The 21,204-nt window shown below is 42.9% G+C and overlaps 1 protein-coding gene across 9 annotated transcripts; it reads left to right on the top strand.

Annotated features, from left to right (window-relative positions):
- The first annotated feature begins 4,124 nt into the window (after positions 1-4,124).
- On the top strand, positions 4,125-20,462 carry SLC25A51 (solute carrier family 25 member 51). 9 transcript variants are annotated; one of them, XM_043565640.1, is made up of 5 exons: positions 4,133-4,236; positions 7,662-7,745; positions 8,291-8,411; positions 11,830-11,871; positions 16,219-20,462. In XM_043565640.1, exon 5 carries the CDS (start codon positions 16,260-16,262, stop codon positions 17,151-17,153), a length of 894 nt encoding a protein of 297 aa, XP_043421575.1. In that variant the 5' UTR covers positions 4,133-4,236; positions 7,662-7,745; positions 8,291-8,411; positions 11,830-11,871; positions 16,219-16,259; the 3' UTR covers positions 17,154-20,462. The 9 variants fall into 9 exon arrangements, with proteins under 9 accessions (XP_043421578.1, XP_043421575.1, XP_043421577.1 ...); XM_043565642.1 differs by having other exon boundaries at positions 11,827-11,871; XM_043565644.1 differs by lacking the exon at positions 11,830-11,871 and having other exon boundaries at positions 8,300-8,411.
- The last annotated feature ends 742 nt before the right edge of the window (positions 20,463-21,204 follow it).

Here is a 21,204-nt window from a genome sequence, read left to right as displayed (position 1 = left end):
CCCAAAATTGCCTGAGAAGAATCACCTGGGTCTTGTGTTAAATGTACACAGGCCAACTGGCCTCTCCCCTGGAGATTCTGATTTTGCAGTAGGTCTGACTTGGGACTGGGGATCTATTTACCAACCTTCCAGGATGTAGAATCTAGCTTTTCGATCTGTAAAGTGCATACAAGTCACTTGATCTCAATAATACGGATCCTAGTTTACTAGGCCTGGGGCAGGCCAGGCAGAATAACTTCTGGGGCACCTGGGTGTCTCAGTGGGTTAAGCATCTGACTTCAGCTCAGGTCATGATCTCATGGTTCATGAGTTCAAGCCCTGCTTTGGGCTCTGTGCTGACAGCTCAGAGGCTGGAGCCTGCTTCAGATTTTGTGTCTCTCTCTCTGCACCTCCCCTGCTCATGCTCTCTCTCCCTCAAAAAAATAAACATTAATTTTTTTTTTAAAAAAGGAAGGATAATTTGTAACAACCCCCAGATGATGCCAATGCTGCAGGTCCAGGATCATAGGCTGTTTGGCCCAAGTTCAGGTGATTCTTACTTTTAGGCCCCACTGGAGAAGTCAGGATTTGGGGCTGGTCTCAACATCAGCACACCTGGGGAGATTTTAAAACATACTAAGGTCCAAAAGCCAAACAAACAAACATACTAAGGTCCAGATCACGCTACGGGCCATTTTAAAGCAGAATCACTCAGGTTTTTTGGTTTGGTTTTTAAAGCTACTCAGATAATTCTGATATAATTACATAAGAATTATCAGAGGTTGAGACTCACTGACTTAGTGGGTCCCCACCAGCATGAAAATAAATTAATGAATAAATGGAATAGAATAGACCATCTCATGGACTTGTGGGATAAAGCCTTTGACTCCATTATGTGCATGGTATATGCAGATCATGTGAGTTGCTAGATCGATGTAGGTTTGAAAATGAGTGAAGGAGAAATGAGCATGTGCAGGAGTTCACAGACAAGCTGTGGGGACAGACAGACTGAATGAACTCAAGGGCACCCAGGCTTCCCACCACTACCACCCGGGGGCTAACAGCACAGATGGAGAACTCCACAGCCTCAGGCAGTGAAGTCATAGTCAGAGAAAGCTTCAAGAAGCCTCTGTGTAAGCTAAGTGGTGCAGGGTGAACAGGGCTGTCACGAAGCAGGCAGGGCCTTCAAAGCACAGAGGACAAAATGTACGCAGTTTGGAGGTATGTAAAAGAACACAGCAGGTTCAGGGAAGGGAACTAGCAGTGGCTGGCCATGTGTCTGGAGCCTGGGGGGTATGAAGGGGAGCGGCCGAGATAGGCCCAGACAATTGCAGGGGCCTGGGGAATGTGAGCTGAAGAGAAAGGAAGGTCACTGGCCCTTTGCTAGGGAATGACCACAGGTGACTTTTCTTGGCTCGTAGTAGCCAAGACTCCACTGGCAGATTGTGTAAAGCTGTTTTTGTGGATATAAGGGTCCATGGAGACTGAGGGCCCTAGACAACTTTCTAGAAAGCATTTGGCAGGGGTGGGGGAGTCGGAGGGTGCTTAAGCAATCGTCTATCAGCAACATTCCCATGTCCCTTTTCGCAAGACCCCAGACCCTCTTGGGCAAACACCCTTTTTGCCAAGCACTGAATTGGAGGGCCAGAAACAAGGCAGACAGCCCTGTCCCGGTGAGCCGGCAGTGGGAAAGTGATTCACACTCATGAATTATTATAACATACAGCAGGGGCTTGGAACTGCCCCCAAACTTTGTGCTATGGGAAAGCAACGGCAAGAGCCATCAGTTTTGCCTGGGTTGGTCAGAGAAGGCTCTTCTGAGGAGGCAAAGAGCCTTGAAGGGTTAACATGTTTAATTGGAGAAGAGTCAATGGTGAAAGGGGGGAAGAGGCTTAAGGAACCAAGGATTTGCAAGACACTGAGAGACTGCACAGGGCTGGAGTACAGAATGTCATCGGGTGTGAGGTGGACAGTAAGGCAGAGCGGCCAGAACACAGTCCTCACGCCAAGTTAAGAAGTTTGTACGGATTGGGGAGGCAAGAGAGAACCATTGGAGGTTTTTAACCTGATTATCGAAGGTGGGTTCTAATACCTTCTAGGATATTATCTGGCAGCTGATATGGAGGCTGGAGGTGTGGATAACAGTTTAAGAGGCTAAAGAATGAATGAAAAAATGGGTAGATGAGGACCGAGAAACGAAACGCTAACTCTATTTATTTACTTTTTTAATGTTTATTTTTGAGAGAGAGTGAGCGAGCGAGCATGAATCGGGGAGGGGCGGGGGGGGGGGGAGATTCTGAAGCAGGCTCCAGGCTCCGAGCTGTCAGCAGAGAGCTGTACGTGGGGCTCGAACTCACGGACCGTGAGATCATGACCTGAGCTGAAGTTGGACGCCTGATCGACTGAGCCACCCAGGCACCCCCAAAACATTAACTTTGTGATGACTCCTGAGAAAACAAAGGGTTTTCAGTTCCAACCTTAATATGCCCCAAAAGAGCCAGTCAAGGGCCTAGGGGTTTCAGACCAGGAACTAAGACCTGGAGGGGTAGAGGCTTGCCCTGTGACCGGCAGCATGACAGAAACACACTGGCACAGTTCGAGACACGGGTGTTCCTGTTGGCCTGGGATTTCCTCTCTTTGGAGTCTGTTGTGCCCCAATTGTCTATTTATATTTCAATCTTTTCCTCCTCTTTAGGTTTTACCACAGGAGACTAACTCCATCCTAATCTGAAATGAATTATTTTTGCTTCTGAAAATGCTAGATGCCTGCCTGATTTATTTTTCAAATAATACATCTGAACAGAAATTCACACAAGACGGGGCAAACAGAATTTTGAGTTGAATGCCCTGCCCCAACTGTTGCCCGACTTATCATTTCAAACTAGTGTGGGGCCTTGTCATCATCCCGTGGAGCCCCAAATATAACCCCGCGCACTAATTAGATGCCAAATGCCTGTGTCTGACAGTCAAGATTTGCCTATCAGACCCTGCCACCTGACCTTTACGGTCTTCTGCTACTGTGACTTTCTCCACTAGTCCAAATTCCAGGCATTCAACCCAGGCCCACCTCAAACACCTCCTACCGTCTGAAGCCATCCCTGGTTCTCTCTCAAGGGGAAAAGGCCCTCTGCTTCAGAATTTCCAGAGTCCTTTGTTTTTACACCCTTCATTAGATTTTAAGTTCCCCCAGGGGGCTTGGGCATGAACAATGGCACACAGCAGGTATCTCAGAAGAGTTTGCTGAAATTAGGTGGCACGGTCTCCTACATCCCAAGCAGCAGTTAAACAGCCAGCTCAAGCAGACCAGACAAAATTTTGGAGTTGATAGTTACAAAGCGCACTCTGGACAAGTGGGCAGGGAAAGCCACCCACCGAGAGCTAATCCCTGACTGACGCTTCCACCCAGTGGACTAACCCACATCCTTCCTTCGTATTTCAGCAGCCTCCCGAAGCGCTTCTCCTCTCCTGGCTGACTTTTCACATTTCCTCCAACCCCTCACACCTGTTGTGTTGCCTTCCAGTTTACAAGTCAGAGTCAGGTCATAATTCGTAGTGATTCTTCCAAGAGCCAAAAGATGCACACAAAGCAGGCATTACTTTTCGGACAGGGATTTGGCGCTTAGGAACCAGTGACTTGTCCAAGGTCACTCCCAGAAGTGACAAGCCTCCTATCTCCAGGTGCAGTAGAATCCGAGACCTGCAGTTGTCTGAGGGAACAGTTTAAGCGTGATCTGTTAAGCACACACAGGTGTTCCTCTGTGGCCTGAGGCATCGGTAGCTGACAAAAGGCCCCTGGGACGGTGTCATGAAATCTAACCGAGGCTACAGAGGGGAGCCAGGCGGGGCACTTTCAGCGCTTGCCACCCACAACTGTCAATGCCCACCGGCCCTCCCCCAGACTGGACGCGGGAGAACGCGCTGGCTGCTCATGGCACGGCAAGGCCACCGAGTGGCGCCAAGGCAACGGTGTTCGCGCTAGTAGAGACCCAGTGCCTTACGACAGGTGTGGTGGATGACCCTACACCTGCCTGGCCGGTGCCAAGAGTACTTGTGCGGTGTCACCTGACTCTCCGCGGCTTTAGGGAGGGGCCGCGCGGCTGCCTCACGTGATCGGGCTCCGGCGGCGTCGAGCGCGTCAGGCCACGCCCCGCGCGCCGGGTCGGTCAAGGTCTGCGCCTGCGCGGCCGCTGGCTCGCCGGCTAGCCGTCCTGCGGGCCGGCGGCTACCGTGCGCGGAGCCGGACGCCCGCTGCAATGGGTGAGTGCAGGAGGCCGGCGAGTGGGCAGCACGGGCCTTCCCCCGGCCTGTGGGTTGAAAGGGCGGAAGCACGAAGGACGGTCTGAGGAGGTCGCCCTGCGCGGGCCCTCTGGCGCAGCCCCTGGGGCCCACCCCTCTCTGCGCGCCTAGTCGCTCCCGCGCGCCCTCCCGGGTGGGGCCCGAAGCCGCAGGAGCCGGAGGAGGCGCCGCGCGCGCAGGGTCGGTTCCGCGCCCACGCGGCTCCCGGCTCTCCCGCTGGCCCTCCGACTTCGCAGGGCTTCGCGGGGCGGGGGGTGCCATCTGGCTGCCGGAGCGAGCCTTTCTGGCCAGGGAGACCGCGTTCTTTCGGACGCGCCTCTGCCGGGGAGGTGCCTCACGCCGCGCACAAACCGTAGGGCGGGGAGGGGCCCGCTGCGCCCGGGGAGAGCAGCGCTGGCGGCGCTGGGACGCCGGAAGGGCCCCTGCCCCTCGGGGTTTGGGATTCCGGGCCTCCGGAGCCTGTTGACTGTCAGAGACGGAAGGGCCTTCGGTGATCCTGCCCTATTTCCACCCCTGCCCCTTACGCCAGACTGGGGATATGGACGCTCAGAGGGCGGTAAATTCAGCCACAGTTAGGCAGTGCTTATTCTGCGACACCATGTTGCATTGCGTTGTGGGAAACTCAACTGTACAAGGCTTGGGGGCGGGGGGGAAGCTGGCAGGCGGGCGATGTTCATTCTGAATCTCTGTAGTGATTATTTAGCACTGAGCTTAGGTAGGAAGAACACGTCGGTGCCTCAGCTGTATTTACCCTTTACACTTAACCCTTATTTTGCCCCGTCGGCTATACACAGCTGGTCTTAATTCCCACCCTTGGTTTCTCTTGTCAGCAGTGAAACAGAAGCCCTGAAGGTATATGCGTAGTGACCTTGCGGGTTCGAGCCTCCTCCGCCTTTGCTTGGAAAGGGATTCAGTAAAATCAAAAGGTGCCAGAACTGGTCAGGTCCCCTAGTGGTTCCAGAGCACAGGTTAGGCACTTTGGATCTGGAGTCACGCTTAGGATTTTTTCTTTAAATGCACTAAGCTGTTACTGCTGACCGGAGGTATTTGGTTTCTCCTTTGATAAAGTAAGCTTAGAGAATTGGATTTTTAAATTAGGGACGTTGCTATGTGTATTCTAGCAAGATACTTTCATAACTACGACTGGAACCCAGACCGATCTGGTTCTGAATGCTGACTCAGACCTGCTGACTTGTGGGAGTTCACATCCTTTGAGAATTACGCTTGCCTTCCCCCCACTTTTTGCACAAAGACCTTTGTGCTGGGATCATATCTGGATCTTGTTTATCCGTGTGGGCTGTAAATTACAGTGAGTAGACTTTACACTGTTGGGTTGTGCAGCAAAAGTTTCACACTTGAGGTTGCTTGAAAGTCAGCTTGTTAACTGTGCTTCCTATTGATCAGATAGGTTGAGTGTTTTAGGTAGCAAATAGGATAAAATTTTGTTAAATAAGTTTTGCAGTAAATTGCACAGAATTACCCATGTTAAGGAATTGAAGTATAGAGGTTAGTTTAGTAAAGAAATTGAGCCATGTTTGCAATATAGATAAACATTGTAAAATTCTAAACTCCATTTTCACAGAATACTGTGCACCCCATCCTTCTGTTGCTAAATTAGGAACCTATTCGTACCATTCTGGTGTGTAGGATGAAACTAGAGGGAAAGCTTTAGTTTTATTTCTTTTCCCTTGTGCATCTGGTTTCTTTGAAGACCTCAGTCTCAGGAGGTTATAATTTAGAGGGAAATTTTTAAATCTATGAAGTCTAGGAGGGTTTCATTACCTTCCTTTTTCTATATCCAGTCCTGTTAACTTGATACTCTAAATGTAGAGTGATGTTCTTAAAATATCTTAAAATAGTTAAATACAGTGGTCAGTAAACGACTAACTTCTGTGAGCCACAGTTTACGGTTTGTTTAGTAACAGTCTCCATTATTACAAAGAGCTGTGACAAACTAGATGAAGTAACTTTAATTTGCAAAATTTTAGAACGTAAATCATTCCAGGGGTCCCCGGGTGGCTTAGGAGGTTAAGCATCTGACTTCGGCTCAGGTCCTGATCTCACGGGCTTAGGGTTCGAGCCCCGTGTGGGCTCTGTGCTGACAGCTCAGAGCCTATTTCAGATTCTGTGTCTCCCTCCCTCTCTCTGCCCCTCCCCCGTGCAAACTTGCAATCTCTCTCTCTCTCTCTCTCTCTCTCTCAAAATATTAAAAAAAGAAAAAATCATTCCAGTAAAAACTAAAAGTGAACATGGACAAAATTTGGTTAGTCAGGTGTACAAATAACTTGGTTTGTATTATCAAGGAACAATAGATTGTTAAACAGCTTGTAGGTGGTGACTGTAGAATTTCAAGTCGGTTATGTATTTATTTAAATGAAATTTTTTACATTCATAAGTTTTCAGTGTATTATATAATGTATACATTAATCTGGGTATTCTTAGTCCTGAGACTGAAGAAGAGCAAAGTTTTACATAGATATAAAGCCAAGTTTTTAAAATGTTGGTTGATCCTAGATTGGCGAGTGTAGTACTTACAAGTTTTTAAATTCACATCTGTCAGCTAAAACAGTAAGAAGTAATGATGGAGAAGACTAAGTGATTAATAATTATCAAACTCTGTACCCTGACAAACTTCTCAACCATCTTTAGACTTTTTTTTTTTTAACTAAAAATGCTATTGGTGATAAATAAAAATGAACTAAAATGCCATTGGCTTCTTTAACTGGTTAAAAGCACAAAATGTATGAGGCAGAAGGTGTGTTTTAAACAAATTAAAAAGCTGTGGGTTTTCTTTTTTCAGTTCTCCCCAAGTCATATAAAATACCCACAAAAATAATGCATGATGGAAAGCTGTCCTATACAAGCACTTGTATCCTGAATTCAGGGAAACAGCTATTGAAACAGGAATTAGCATAATAAAGTCAGCAACAGGTTAATGGTTTTAAAAATTGAGTCCTTGAGGCACCAGTCAGGCTCAGTGAGTGGAGCATGAGACCCTTGATCTCAGAATTATGGGTTCGAGCCCCACATGGGATGTAGAGATTACTTAAAAAATAAAATAAAATCTTAAAAAAAAATTGAGTCTTCGAATGCTGCATGGCATGATGCTATACTATATAAAGACTGAAGTACTGCTACGTAGGAAGGAGGAAGAGTCTGTATGGCTTTTAGCAAAAATGCTTTAACAAAAGCAAATCATAACAATGTAGTCATCAAATCAAGGAGGCTGTAGCTAGATATCAGAGCTATGGCTTCTCATATCTGTGCTAGAAGATCCTGTTTCCCCAGGATGGACCAAAATTTCAGGACAGAACAGGGACTTTTAAAAAACATTTCTTTACCCATTTTAAGTTCTCTGTTTCTTTCCCCTTCCCCCTGCATTTCAGCATGATCTAGCAGAAAGATGGCTGCCAATGGCTATTTTATTTTTCTTTCTGTGGCAAGATTGTCATGGAGCCTGGATATTTCAGGTTTGTATACATCTCTTCCCTTTGTCCTGCTGTGGTCAAAAAACTTAGTAATGGACTTCATATACTCAGCTTGCTTTGCCACTGCCGCCGCAGCTGCTGCTGCTGCTTTGTTCTCCCACTAATCAAGGTCAGCTTCAGGGTGTATTTATCATCAAATCTTTTGTGACTGGAGGACGACTGCCAGATACTGAGATCTGTCCTTGTCTTTACTGTAGGCCACAAGAAAGATGCATAAATAGAGGATGTAAGATGGGCAAAGCTAAAACAGGCTTGGATTCTGTAGCTGGGTGTGAATAATCCCATCTAACTTGAGAAATTAGAATACAATATGCCTAGATAAAACAAGAGAAAAGAGATAAAGAGGAAAAACATTTAAAAACTGAAAAATAGTAAAACTGGTAAATCTGAGAGCTTGTTTTTTTTTTGCTGAGATGGGGGAATGTAAATTTGATAAACTGCCTGCCCTGCTCAAGACTAGAAGTATTTTTTAAAAACAGCAAGTACTATATAAGACTATATAAATAAACCAGATTTTTTTTTTTAAGGGAATCCAGTTACCAAAATGACTCCAGAAGAAAGAACCTAACAGACCAGTAACAATGGAAGAAATCGAGAAAGTTACCAAAAAGCTACCATCCCCCAAAACACCAGGCTCAGCTGTTACAGGTGAATTGTTTTAACTTTCAAGGAACAGATAATTTTGATAAGATTTAAATTGTTTACCAGCATAAGGAAGGAAAAGTGACAGATTCTTTTTACAAAGCCAGTGGAACATTGATGCCTGAACTTGGCCTGAAGAAGGTACTAAAATTGAAAACTTGGTATGTTCTCATGATGTGAAATTTTAAAATATTAGCAAATGGTATCTAGTGATACATTTAGTGATACATCTAGTGATACATTAGCAAATGTATCTAGTGATACATTTAAAAAAACATTTCATCATTTCCAAAGAGGATTCATTCCCATATTACAAGGGCAAGTAATTAACAAGAAATATGCTAACATTAACCCATCAGAGAGGAACAGTAATAATAGTTCATCTATGTTGAGCACCTCTGGTGCTCTGGACTACTCTCCTGGATACTTTACATGCAGTAACACAATTAATTGAGCCAACCTATAAAGTAGGTAACATCCCTATTTTATAAATGAGGAAATTAAGCCATAGAGACCTTGAGGAACTTGCTGAAGGTCACACAGTGGGTATGTGGTAGAGCCAGTATCTGACCCCAGGCTGTAAGCTCTAGCTCTTAAATGTTATACTGGCTCTGTCTCTTGTATTCATATGATCATCTCAGTAGCTCCCTGAAAGCGTTTGACCAAAGTTCCTGATTGAGTGGTCGTGGGAAGGGTTGAGGGTGGTTGAATTTCAGTAAAACAGGAATAAATATTTATATTCCTTTCCCATGTTTGAAAATCCTCTAAGCCCTTACCAGTTGATAATTAGTACTAGAAAAGTGGAATCCAGTTTTAATGGGAAACATAATTTCCTAGTAAATAGTGAGGTAAAGGGGCTTAAGTTATAATTAAAGATACAGTTCTTAGGATGAATGCAGGATGAAGTGTTGGGGTTTTTAATGTAATTTGATGAAATGTGGTAGTGTTGGAAAGGCATGCTTCACTCCATGTTTGCAGCACAATCCTAAAGCTGCGTAGGGAGAGATGACAAACAGAGAAGTTTACTTGAGTGGGTACAGATGTTATAGGGGCCAGTTAAACATTTTTGTGTCATGATGATCTATTTCCCTGTAAACTGCTAGGACTTAGATTATGAATACTCCGATGACAACTTCTTATCTCTCACACCAAAAAACCAGTGTCATACTTAACATTAATTCCTAGCAAAGTTCCCAGAAATGTCAAGAAAAATATAAAGAGGAGTGCCTGGGTAGCTCAGCTGGTTTAGCATCCAACTCTTGATTTCGGTTCAGGTCATGATCTCACGGTTTGTGAGATAGACCTCCTTGTTGGGCTCTGCACTGGCAGCACAACTGCTTGGGATTCCCTCCCTCCCCCTCAAATAAACATTAAAAAAAATGTATGGGGCGCCTGGGTAGCTCAGTAAGTTAAGTGTCCAACTTCGGCTCAGGTCATGATCTTGCGGTTCGCGAGCGTGAGCCCCATGTCAGACTCTGTGCTGACAGCTTGGAGCCTGGAGCCTGCTTCAGATTCTGTGTCTCCCTCTCTCTCTGCCCCTCCCCTGCTCATGCTTTATCTGTCAGTCTGTCTCTCAAAACTAAACACTAAATAATAAGGACATTCACTATTACCATAATTTTGTTCAGGAAGTATTTGTGAGTCTAATAAGATAGAAAAAAGACATATAGAGGAGAAATAAAAATAATTTGTGGCATTTTATATGGTGGAAGCTGAATCAAATCCAGTCCAGAAAACTGAGAAGTTGCGAGAGGATTCAGTAAATTGGCTGGTTCTGACCTTAATACACAAAAATTGGTAGCTTTTTTTGTAATGCAGACAAAAAGCAGTCTGAAAATTAATTGGAGGGAATCAGCACATTCATAATAGCAACCACAAAGATAAACTATCTAGACACAAATTTCAGTATCTATATGAAAAAAAAAGTCTACCAGGAAAAGCGTGAAAGCCAGAAAGCTGAGAATTCTTAGAGTATGGGGAAGCCCTACCAGATGGTGACACGTGTCCTGCCGCCATAGTGGGTCAGAGCAGGTTGGCGCGAGAGAAGTGCTTGTGCCGCTCCCGGGGCAGAGCAAGTGCGGAGGGACCGTGCACATGCCTGTGGGCATTTAGTTTATGCTCACCAGTCCCTTCCAGAGGCATCTCTTCTCTGCCTCAGGCCTTACTGTGTCGTTCGACAGATCACAGTATGGATGGATGATAAATAAAGCTATAGAGGAGAGCAGCTGTGGGTTACTTGTTCATAATTTTAGAGTAATGATGGCCTTCTGAGGACATTACAAAACCTAGAAGCCAAGATGAATAGATTTAATATCCAAATTGAGAACTTCAGCACCACAAAAATGATAAAACAAAGTATTTGCTGCAATTTGATAAATTTAACTAGGATGGACTTGTTTATATATAAAAGGATTTCACAAATCAAAAATTTTTTCTGTGTACAGGAAAATGGGTATCGTGAAAATTTATAGTAAATCCAAATGGTCAAAAATAAAAAGTGCTGTATTTTAATCAGAAATTTTAAATGACAGGCACCTGGGTGGCTCAGTCGGTTAAGCGTCTCACTTTGGCTCAGGTCACGATCTCGCGGTTTGTGAGTTCAAGCCTCGCATCAAGCTTCCAGCTGTCAGCACAGGGCCTGCTTTGCATCCTCTGTTTCCCTCTCTGCCCCTCCCCTCCTCACACGCTCTCTCCTCTCTCTCTCCCAAAAATAAATAAAACGTTAAAAAATTTTTAATGACAAAATGAGGGGTTTTTGTTTACCCATCAGATAAGCAGAAATTACAATTAATACCTGCTGCTGGAAATGGTATCAGAACTGGTACTGGCATACACGTAATTTAAGGTGTAAATCATAGTTTTTCTGGGGCAATTTGGAGTAGCTATCAAGTAGTATTTGAGCCAGCAATCCCATTCTAAACATTTACCCTACAGACAACCTTGTGAGAGTTCACCCAAGCAAGGTGTATGTACAAGGCGGCCCAATGAATCAATTTAAAAAAAAAAAAAAAAGCAAACCTAAACAAAAAAACAGGGACTAAAATAGGAGATAGAATAAATGATATGTAATACATCCAATTGTTAGAATGCTATGCAATTATCCAAAATACTGGGGTATCTCTGCTGTTGTTAGAAAATTCCAGAATGCATTGTATCACTAGTGGCAGGCTGACTAGTAAAGAGGCTCTGGTGTGAGTTAGGCAAGCCTGAAGAGCCCTGAGCCAGGGCAGCGAGCCTGGAGCAGAAAGACATCTGTCTATTTAGTTTATTTACAACTTTATTTTCTCTTAAAAAAAAAAAAAAAAGTTTTTTTTAAATGTTGAATTTCTAATGTGTACTTTTTTTCCTAAAAATTAGTACGTGTTTCTTTTGTGAATTTCCGTTTAAATGATTTCATTTGTTGTTTTATTGGATCTACAAGCAGCCCAACTCCAAGGAATGTGGCCTCTCTCTGTCGAACATACAGGTGACTTCATAGTTTAACTGTTTTCATACTTGCCAAAATTAGAAATAATTCCTCTCTCTGAACCAGGCCTTACTCTATTTACATTGCAGTGGAACAGATTTTACTGCCCCTTTAAACGGATAGACCATGTAGCTAAGCAGCATTCAGATGCATTTCCGCTCCTTCCAGTGCCCCTGCCTGAGGGGGATGGTGTGGCTCCCCTGTGGGTGGACAGTGAGAGATTGTGCCCCTGGCACTGTCATTTTCTGTCAGTGGAACCAGGGGATGTAGTGGCAAGAAAAGTTTCCTGACCCCTTTTAGGACCCTCCTTAATGGCAGAGTTTGGGCCTGCAGTGGTGTCACAGTTTTTCTCAGCTGAGGGCAAGTTTATCTTTTCTAATAGAAGCATGGAGCAAGCCAACTGGAACTCCAAAACGAAGAGACTTTGGGCCAAAGGTTCAGTGTTACATTTTCTTTTTAGTGTAGTCTATCTCGTGGGAAGACACAGACGCTGGTGAAGGAAAATTGCTTGTTTTCCATTTGCTTCGCATGAGAAAGGGAAAAATCGTACTCCGTAGTGTCAGAGGGTCTTGGAATCTTCCTGAGGGTCTCTGATAATACCGGTCCAAGCCTGCTTCTTTTTTCCACTGCCACCCACCCATCTTCTACCCACACGGTGCTCTAGCAGAACATACTGGAATAATTCCTCCAGAATGTGATACTGCTGCTCCTTTGACACAGGACCTACACCTTAGCCTGTGCTGCCTTCTTTGGCTGAAGGTGCTTCACCCTATTTGCCCACATGTCCTGTCCTGCCCTGTCAGACTGCTAGTTAATGATGACCCCTTCCTCTGTGGGGCCTTTATGTACCTTGTGTCTATTTCTGCACTTGGCATTCATCACACTGCTGTCTAATTGTCTGCATGTCTTATCTGCCCTGAGGCCAGGGTTCTTGCTTATTTCTAGTCTCTGACACGTAGGGCAGTGCCTGAACATGGAAGGAATTGAATAAGTTGGTTGAATTTAGTTTTCATAGTATGCTAAGAGGCCAGTTTAAAATCAGTAAAGAAGAACTTCCCAACAAAAGTAAATTAAAGTCATCTTGACAGTGTTCTCCTAGAAGTCTGAATGAAACAAACACAAAAAACATTGTTATTAAAAATTTAGGGAGGAAACCAGTGGGAAGGCTGACATTTGTTGACTAGACCCTCAGTGCATTATTCACTGTGTCCCCAGCATTGGGGTTAAGACTCTTTAGTTGACTTTCACTTGGATTGTGCATGGTGGATGACATTGGCTTCAGTTGTAAGTGTGGAAACTGATCCTCAGAGAGAGATAGTAATTTGGTTACTTTGAAACTTTGTCTCATTGGTCTGTCACTGTTGGCCTTTTGTTATTCTAATTAGAGCTTCATTATTGTCATCTCATCTTTTGAAAACAGTTGAATAGATTGACACAAATTTAACTTGAAAAAATATAGAAAAGAGGGTCACCTGGGTGGCTCAGTTGGTTAGGTGTCTGACTTCAGCTCAGGTCATGATGTCACAGTTGATGGGTTCGAGCCCCACACGGGGCTCTGTGCTGACAGCTCAGAGCCTGGAGCCTGCCTTGGATTCTGTGTCTCCCTCTCTCTGCCCCGCCCCTGCTCGCTCTCTTTTTCTCAAGAATGAATAAACATAAAAAAAAAAAAAAAAACCCTAGATGGTTTATCTAGCCAGTTTGTTTTTTTATTTATTTACCATTAAAATCCTTACATGTAGTGTTTTTATGTGTGTGGTAAAAAAACACATTATGAAATTTACTATCCTAAGCAATTTTAAGTATACAGTTCAATAATGTTAAGTATATTTATACTGTTACAGAACAAATCTCCAGAACTTTATCGTCTAACAGAACGGCATCTATACCCATTAAGTAGTAACTCAGTGTTCCCCCTTCCCCAAGCCCCTGCTGACCAACGTTCTGCTTTGTCTCTCTGAATTTGACTACTTTATATAAGTGGAATCACTTATATAAGTATATATATTTGTCCTTTTCTGACTTTTTTTTTTTTTTTACTTAATATGTAGTAGCATGTGACAAGATTTCCTTCCTTTTTAATGCCGCATAGTATTCCATCGTATGTATGCACCACGTCTTGTTTACCATTCATCAGTGGACATTGTGCTGCTTCGTCTGTTGTGAATAGCCCTGCTGTGGGTGTGGATATGTGCATACCTCTTGGAACTGGCTTTCAGTTCTTAGGGATACATACCTAGAAGTGGGACTGCTGACTCCTATGTTCTGTTTTTACTTTTTGGAGAAATGCCATACTGGTTTAGTGGCTACAGCATATTGCATTCCCACCAGCAGTGCATGGGGGTTCGCAGCTCTACCAACACTTACTTTCTGAGGTTTTTTGAAGAGTAGCCATCCTAATGGGTGAGATGATCTCATTGTGGTTTTGATTTGCATTTCTCTGATGATTTAGATGTCAAGCATCTTTTCACATGCCTGCTGGCATCTGAGTATGTTTCACAGTTTTGTAAGTATCTCTCACGCCTGGCTTGAAAGATGGGTGGAGTCTCCTGTATCTTTTTTTATATCTCCTTTGGAGAAATTGCTGGTTTAAGTCCTTTGCTTATTTTTTAATTGGGTTATTTAATGGTTTGTTGACTAGCCTCATAAATGTGGTCTCATACTGTTGAGGAATTAAAACCAATTGAAAAGTATTTTGCCTGTGGAGGTGCCTGGCTGACTCAGTCGGTGGAACATGCAACTTTTGATCTTGGGGTTATGAGTTTCAGCCCCATGTTGGGTACAGAGATCGCTTAAAAAAATAAAGTATTTAAAAAAAATTTTTTTTAGCCTATTAATGTAAAATATAAAATTGCCATCTAGTTCCCCAGTGAAGATTATTTCTAAGCTGTGGGTTTGTTCTGGATGGTCCAACTATCTGGATCCTTTTGGGAAAATCAGACTTAAATGACTGGCAAGGGATGGTCTTGCCACTTTAAGGAAGCAGGTGCGTTCTTGAGGGAGGGCCTTACCTTAGTTTTACTCAGTGGGCTAAGCCTTTATATTTAGGCTTCACATCTTCTTCAGCGGTCATATATAGCCACTTTTTGTCCAGGGCAGCCTCCCAAAGTCCTTGTTATCCTGTGGTATGATAGCAGGAGCATGAACTCTGGAATCAGACTTAGGATGCCAGCTTCACCAGTTACTTTCCGTACCTCGGACAAAGAATATTGGTTATTTCATTGGTAAAACCTGGAAAATGTTTACTTGATGGAATTGTTTTGAGAATTAAATACATGAAAATGCAGTGTATAGTACATACCTGCAGGCCTTCCGTGACCCTGTTCTTCCAGCCTCTACCCCCCAAAGTGCATGCTCAGTGTCCCTTATCTATAGCAAGATATTTATGCTCTGGTGTATTTGTTTTCCTTGGCAGTCTCCTGTTAAATTGTGAGCTCCTTGCTTTGTTTGTCTGGTTATGGTTTTGTTCGTTTTTTTAAGTTAGGCTCCATGCCCGCTGTGGGGCTTGAACTTCCCACCCTGAGATCAGGAGTCAGATGCTCTACTGACTGAGCCAGCCAGGCAACCCATGAGTTCCTTGCTTTTGAATCTCTAGCAATTTGTAGAGGGCCTAGTTCAGATTAGACACCAATAAGTAAGTGTTAGTGAACAGAATGAATGCGTGTTTTGATATTTTATTTCTCAATGGAGGACTTTGAATTTTTTTCAGAAGGATAATGGTATGTATCATTACGTAGTTTATGGCACATGTGAACTAGTCCAGGAGTTCTCAAACTTTTTGGTGTCTCAGGACCCCTTTATGCTTAAAAATTATTGTGGGCCCTATTTATGTGGATTATTTATGTGAGTGCTTGTTTATGTGGATTAGTTATTTATGGTCTTAGAAACAAAAACAAAATTTTTAAATATTCACTTTAAAATATCAATGATAAACCCATTGCACGTTAATATGGATAACATGTTTTCATGAAAAATAACTGTTTCCAAAACAACTTAATGAGGAGAGAGTGTTTGACAGTATTGCAGGTCTGTGTAAAAGAGAGGGCATAAAAGGTGGGTGTAGTCTCATCTCTGCGTCTACTTTGTGTCTTTTGTGAGAAGTTGTTCTAGTTGAAGTATAAGCAGAAAATCCCACTTCCCATAGATAAGTGGCTGGAAAAGGAAAGACCTTGTGGACCCTTGCAAGGGTGTCCGGGACCTCCAGGGGCCCTCGGCAAGTACTGTACCAACTACTCATCCAGTCTAAAACGGAAATGTAATAGTGTTACAGAAGTTAAAAGGGTCAAGGAAAAGTTGCACATGTTTAGCCCTATATATAATGGTTACCTATTGTCATTTTGTTATTTGTAGGTTAAAAATATCCTTCATGAAGAAGAAAGATCTTAAGCAACATGGTGGATTCAGAAGCTCATGAAAAGAGGCCGCCCATCCTGACATCTTCCAAACAAGACCTGTCACCTCACATTGCAAATGTAGGTGAAATGAAGCATTATCTGTGCGGCTGCTGTGCAGCTTTCAACAATGTAGCAATCACATTTCCCATTCAGAAGGTGCTCTTTCGGCAGCAGCTGTACGGAATCAAAACCCGGGACGCAGTGCTTCAGCTGAGGAGGGATGGCTTTCGAAACTTATACCGCGGAATCCTTCCCCCACTGTTGCAGAAGACCACCACGCTGGCGCTTATGTTCGGTCTGTATGAGGACTTATCCTGTCTTCTCCGGAAGCACATCAGTCCCCCTGAGTTTGCAACCCGTAGTGTGGCAGCGGTACTTGCAGGGACAACAGAAGCAATTTTTACTCCCTTGGAAAGAGTTCAGACATTGCTTCAAGACCACAGGCATCATGACAAATTTACAAACACTTACCAGGCTTTCAAGGCACTCAGATGCCATGGAATAAGAGAATATTATCGAGGCTTGGTACCTGTTCTTTTCCGTAATGGATTCAGCAATGTCCTTTTCTTTGGCCTTCGTGGCCCCATTAAGGAGCATCTGCCTACCGCAACCACCCACAGCGCTCATTTGGTCAATGATTTTATCTGTGGAGGTCTGTTGGGTGCCATGTTGGGAATCTTGTTTTTTCCAGTTAATGTTGTAAAAACTCGCATGCAGTCTCAGATTGGTGGAGAGTTTCAGTCTTCTCCCAAGGTGTTCCAAAAAATCTGGCTAGAACGAGACAGAAAGCTGACAAATCTTTTCAGAGGTGCTCACCTGAATTACCATCGGTCCCTCATCTCTTGGGGTATAATCAATGCGACTTATGAGTTCTTGTTAAAGATGATTTGAAAGAAACCAGTTAAGTGCCATTTATTAACTGCATAGACCTAAGAAGAATGTAGTTTGGCTTTGTTCCTAATTGACCAAATACAGGTTGTTGTCGTAAGTTCAGGGCACAATGAATTATGGGGCAGAGCTGTTTTCCTTCAGCACCAACAAATTCAGAATAAAAGGTTCTAATAGGAAAATTTAAGGGGTTTTTGGTTTTGTTTTGTAATCATTATCTAAGAACTTTAGGCTAATTGCCTGGTTAATAGCTATCTATCTGATGGCTTTTGACAAGGAAAGCTAATAGCCAAGATATGGTTCTTTTCTCCAAAAGTCTTTAAACCTTCTGTATTGAAACATCAGTGGCCATGACCAGCCAGAGAAAAGGCTCTTAGAGCCCTGTGAATTCTCAGGCTTTCTTCTCTGCTTTTAGGAGTTGCAAAGGGTAATATTCGTTAAACATCAGCATATAACATGGTAGGACAGAGAAGAGAAAAACAGCTTATTAGATGCAGGCTTTTCATGATAAATCGCTTGTGTTAGTTTTGAAACTAAGTACATGTTGGGATGGTCATCATCCAGACTATTCAGACACAGTAGGGCAGACCCAAGCAGCAGGTGAAAGCTCCCATTTTGCTTTCTGAGTTGGAAAGTGTTGTTTAGTTCTGAATGTGACCTTAAACCCTTCGAATGCCCTTATGTTAATTTCACTTATTTCATTGCCAAAAGATGGGGAGACTTACATTTCGTCACAGCTGTTTGATCCTGTGAAGAAATTTCACATGAATTGCGTATGGATCAAACTCTGGTTAGTTTAGTTCTTTGATTAATTGTTGCCAACTTAGTGAAGAGCTGTGGGAGTTCGGGGAATATTTTCACTTTGAGTCCTAGTTTCTCATATTCAAGTATCCTGTTCTCTTGAACTCTCCTTAAAAAAAAAAAAAAAAGATAAATACTTGCATAATATTGAATTTTGGAAGTCTGTTAATGGGACTCTAGATTTTTCCCTCCTGGTTTCTAAGTGTTACAGAAGAGAAAGAAAAAAAACCCTCAGGATAGCTTTCACCCCAGAGTGTTAGTTGTCTTTTTTATTTTACTCTTGGAAATGGAGACTTCTATTAGGATTTTTACATTTTGGGAACCCAGTTTTACCATTTTATCATTAAAGCCATTTGAGGTGATAAAATCTAAATCAAGATATTTAGAAGGTTCATTTTAAATGCTAGAAGTTGGTAATAGCTGGGTAGCATACTCATCCCCTACATAACAGAGAAAAACTTGTTGAAGGAATCAGATTTTTAAATCTTATGCCCTGATCAGTAAGGCAAAATGCCTCCTATTTACCAATTGAATAACTAGTAAAACCTGAAACATCCTAGAAAAGTGGTTTATCAATCTTTTAAAAATCCCCATCTGTAAATATGTAGTTAAGATTGCTTGCCAGCATCTGACATGGCAGAGTAGTTAAGTTTCTTATTACCAGTTTTTCCTCATTCTGGGTAACTGCATATGAATATGTGCATACACTGACCAAAACAAAATCAGGGTCTCAGCTGGTAGTTTACTCAGTTTCTGGGCAGATAGTCCAAAAGAGATGTTTACCTCTAAATGCAATATGGCTGGTCACATAAGCATCCTTCCAACCTTAAAGGATTGGGAAGCATTATCAAGCATTTGCCAGGCAGTAATGAGGCCCAGTAGCTTTCCAACAGCCCTGTTTGGAAATGTTGTGTTGGAAATGGCAGTTTACTTTGAAAACCAAGATGCAGATGTGAGGATTTCAGAAAACAAGGATTTGACACCGAATAAACGTGAGTAGCATCTTTGGCTTATTGAATGGAGTCTGGCTTTGTAGCGGGTTGGATTTGGGGGCATGAATGACAAAGGCACTGGTGCTGGAGCACTGATGGGTGTGTGTAGGTGCTCAGCATGTGGCAGGTGAGTCAGCCTGGGGCCATGCTCTGGGAATGGGCTTCCTTTTGTCTATACACTCCAGTAAGGTGATGGATAACCAAGTTCTGAAGCACTTTTGTGAAATAGAAGTGAAGTGAGAATTTGAAAGGGGATGCTTTGGTTTCTGCAGTCTCAAACTTGTGGCATTTAAAAACAATAAATATTTTTAATGGTTTTAACTCCTAATATATTTGGATTTCTTTGTCACTTTTTACAGCTTCTGAAGACCAAACTGCAAATACATTACCAGGGATGGTTTCGTGTTGTCCTATAGACCTTTTAAATTTGACAAAATTCAGCAGAACTTGCTTGTGGTAGCCAACAGCTTTGTCTGAACTTTAAAAGAAGTCAAAGTGTTATTAATAAGAGATTCTAACTATTGCTTTTTTATCTTCAGTATGAACTAGTAATAATTTTGAAAAGGCAAACATGATTGAATAACTATCTGAAGAGCTTTAAAAGTGGCCTTTTTGTTACATAGGTGGCACAGATGCCTTATGAGCCCAGGGCCCTTCCGGTCCTGCCTCCCATACTTCAGCTCTGATGCCACCAGGAATATGTTACGGATTCTGTATTTAACACACTTAGGAGTGGTATGAGCCCTTAGGACTGCATCACAGAGGAAACGCCACCTTTATATGGTGACAGGTTTGTGTGTCTTTGTTTCATTTGTGGTTGGAGACAGTTGATGTTTTTGTCTCAATAATCAATATTCTTCTTACCTTATGGTTGGTTATGTAATTACCTGCTGTATATTGTAAACTGTGCAATAAAACAGAATTGTGTATATAGAATCATCTTTGGAGACCTGAACTTTCCTAGCTCGATGACAGGGGTAATACTCCTCTAGTGCTGTGCAAACATGTAAGGGAATCGTGGGTGGCACACAGGATGTGTGGAGCGGGTCAGCCGATCACACTGCTGGAAATGGCAGGTCAGTGCAGATGAAACTGTGTAGTGAGGGGTATGCAGTCAAAATGAAGGCGAGACAGGCCATCACATGTGAAGAAAGGGTGAGCCCTGAGACTTGATTTCCTTTAAATTAAGATACTGTTTTCTCATGTGCATATAAATGCATATTAAAGACTTGAACAGGCATTCTCTTTAAACTTGAGGACTTTTCATTTTTAATACTGTCATTTTTGCTTAATAGTAAATATTTGCTTGCCTAAGTGACTCCCAAATTGTGGGGGACTCTCCACGTGTCCCTTTTTTTAAAGTTTCATGATGAAAAGTGGTTAAGCACACAAAGCTGTTTTTGTTTGATATTTTGAGTTTTGTGACTGAGTTTAAATGAAATCTGTTAAATGTGTTAGAGTTAACATTCTTCTTTTGGTAATTCTGTTTGGAATAAAGTTGTTTGTTTTTTTAAGTCCATTCTATTTGGTCTTCTGCTGTGGTTGGGTTAGGGTTATTGGCACAACTTTTCTGTGGTTCAGGCTTGTCACTGTTGCTAACCATTGAGCACTCTGCTTTGACTGTAGCACCTTCACCTGTTAACTTTGTAGGTCCTTCATTTATCCGTCTTTGGTCAAGAAGAGTTCCAGATAAGTTAATTTTCCAGATAGCTTAATTGCAAAATATTTTTTAAAATGGTTTTTCTCAAATAAACTTTTCCCTACTAAGTATAAGCTCAGTAAATGCATCTTATCAGTAATTTCTGTGGTATAATGTGCCTTCAGGTCACACCTACCCCCACGCTAAGTGGTCTGGACCTTTGTGCTGTTTTGAGTTTTTTTTTTTTATCTACGTTTGACTTCCCAGCTACGCCTTTCTGTTAGGAGATTGTGAAATTATTTTAACTACATTGTTTACACATTAAATTTTCAGGTGTTCCCTGTCTCTAGGGACAGTCGCGGCTGCCTGGTGAGGACCACTAGGAAGGGGAACAATTGCCATAATGTTTCTAAAACTCCAGTTTAGGGTTGGAATTCATTATATATATATTCTGAACTTCTGAACTGGTAAAAGGGGTGTTGTGCATGGCATGTGATGCGATGCTGTTTCAGCCCAGCCGCTGGGGTGCTATTATAGACTCCTGAGCGCATTTCTCCGTGTGACCTGGTGTGGGCAGGGTGCTTCGGATCTCTAAGAGATGGGCACCCAACCTCATTTAGCA

This window comes from Prionailurus bengalensis, chromosome D4 (genome assembly GCF_016509475.1).
Source record: "Prionailurus bengalensis isolate Pbe53 chromosome D4, Fcat_Pben_1.1_paternal_pri, whole genome shotgun sequence".
In the NCBI taxonomy this organism is placed as follows: domain Eukaryota; kingdom Metazoa; phylum Chordata; class Mammalia; order Carnivora; family Felidae; genus Prionailurus; species Prionailurus bengalensis.
This window is presented reverse-complemented; position numbering and strand designations above follow the sequence as displayed.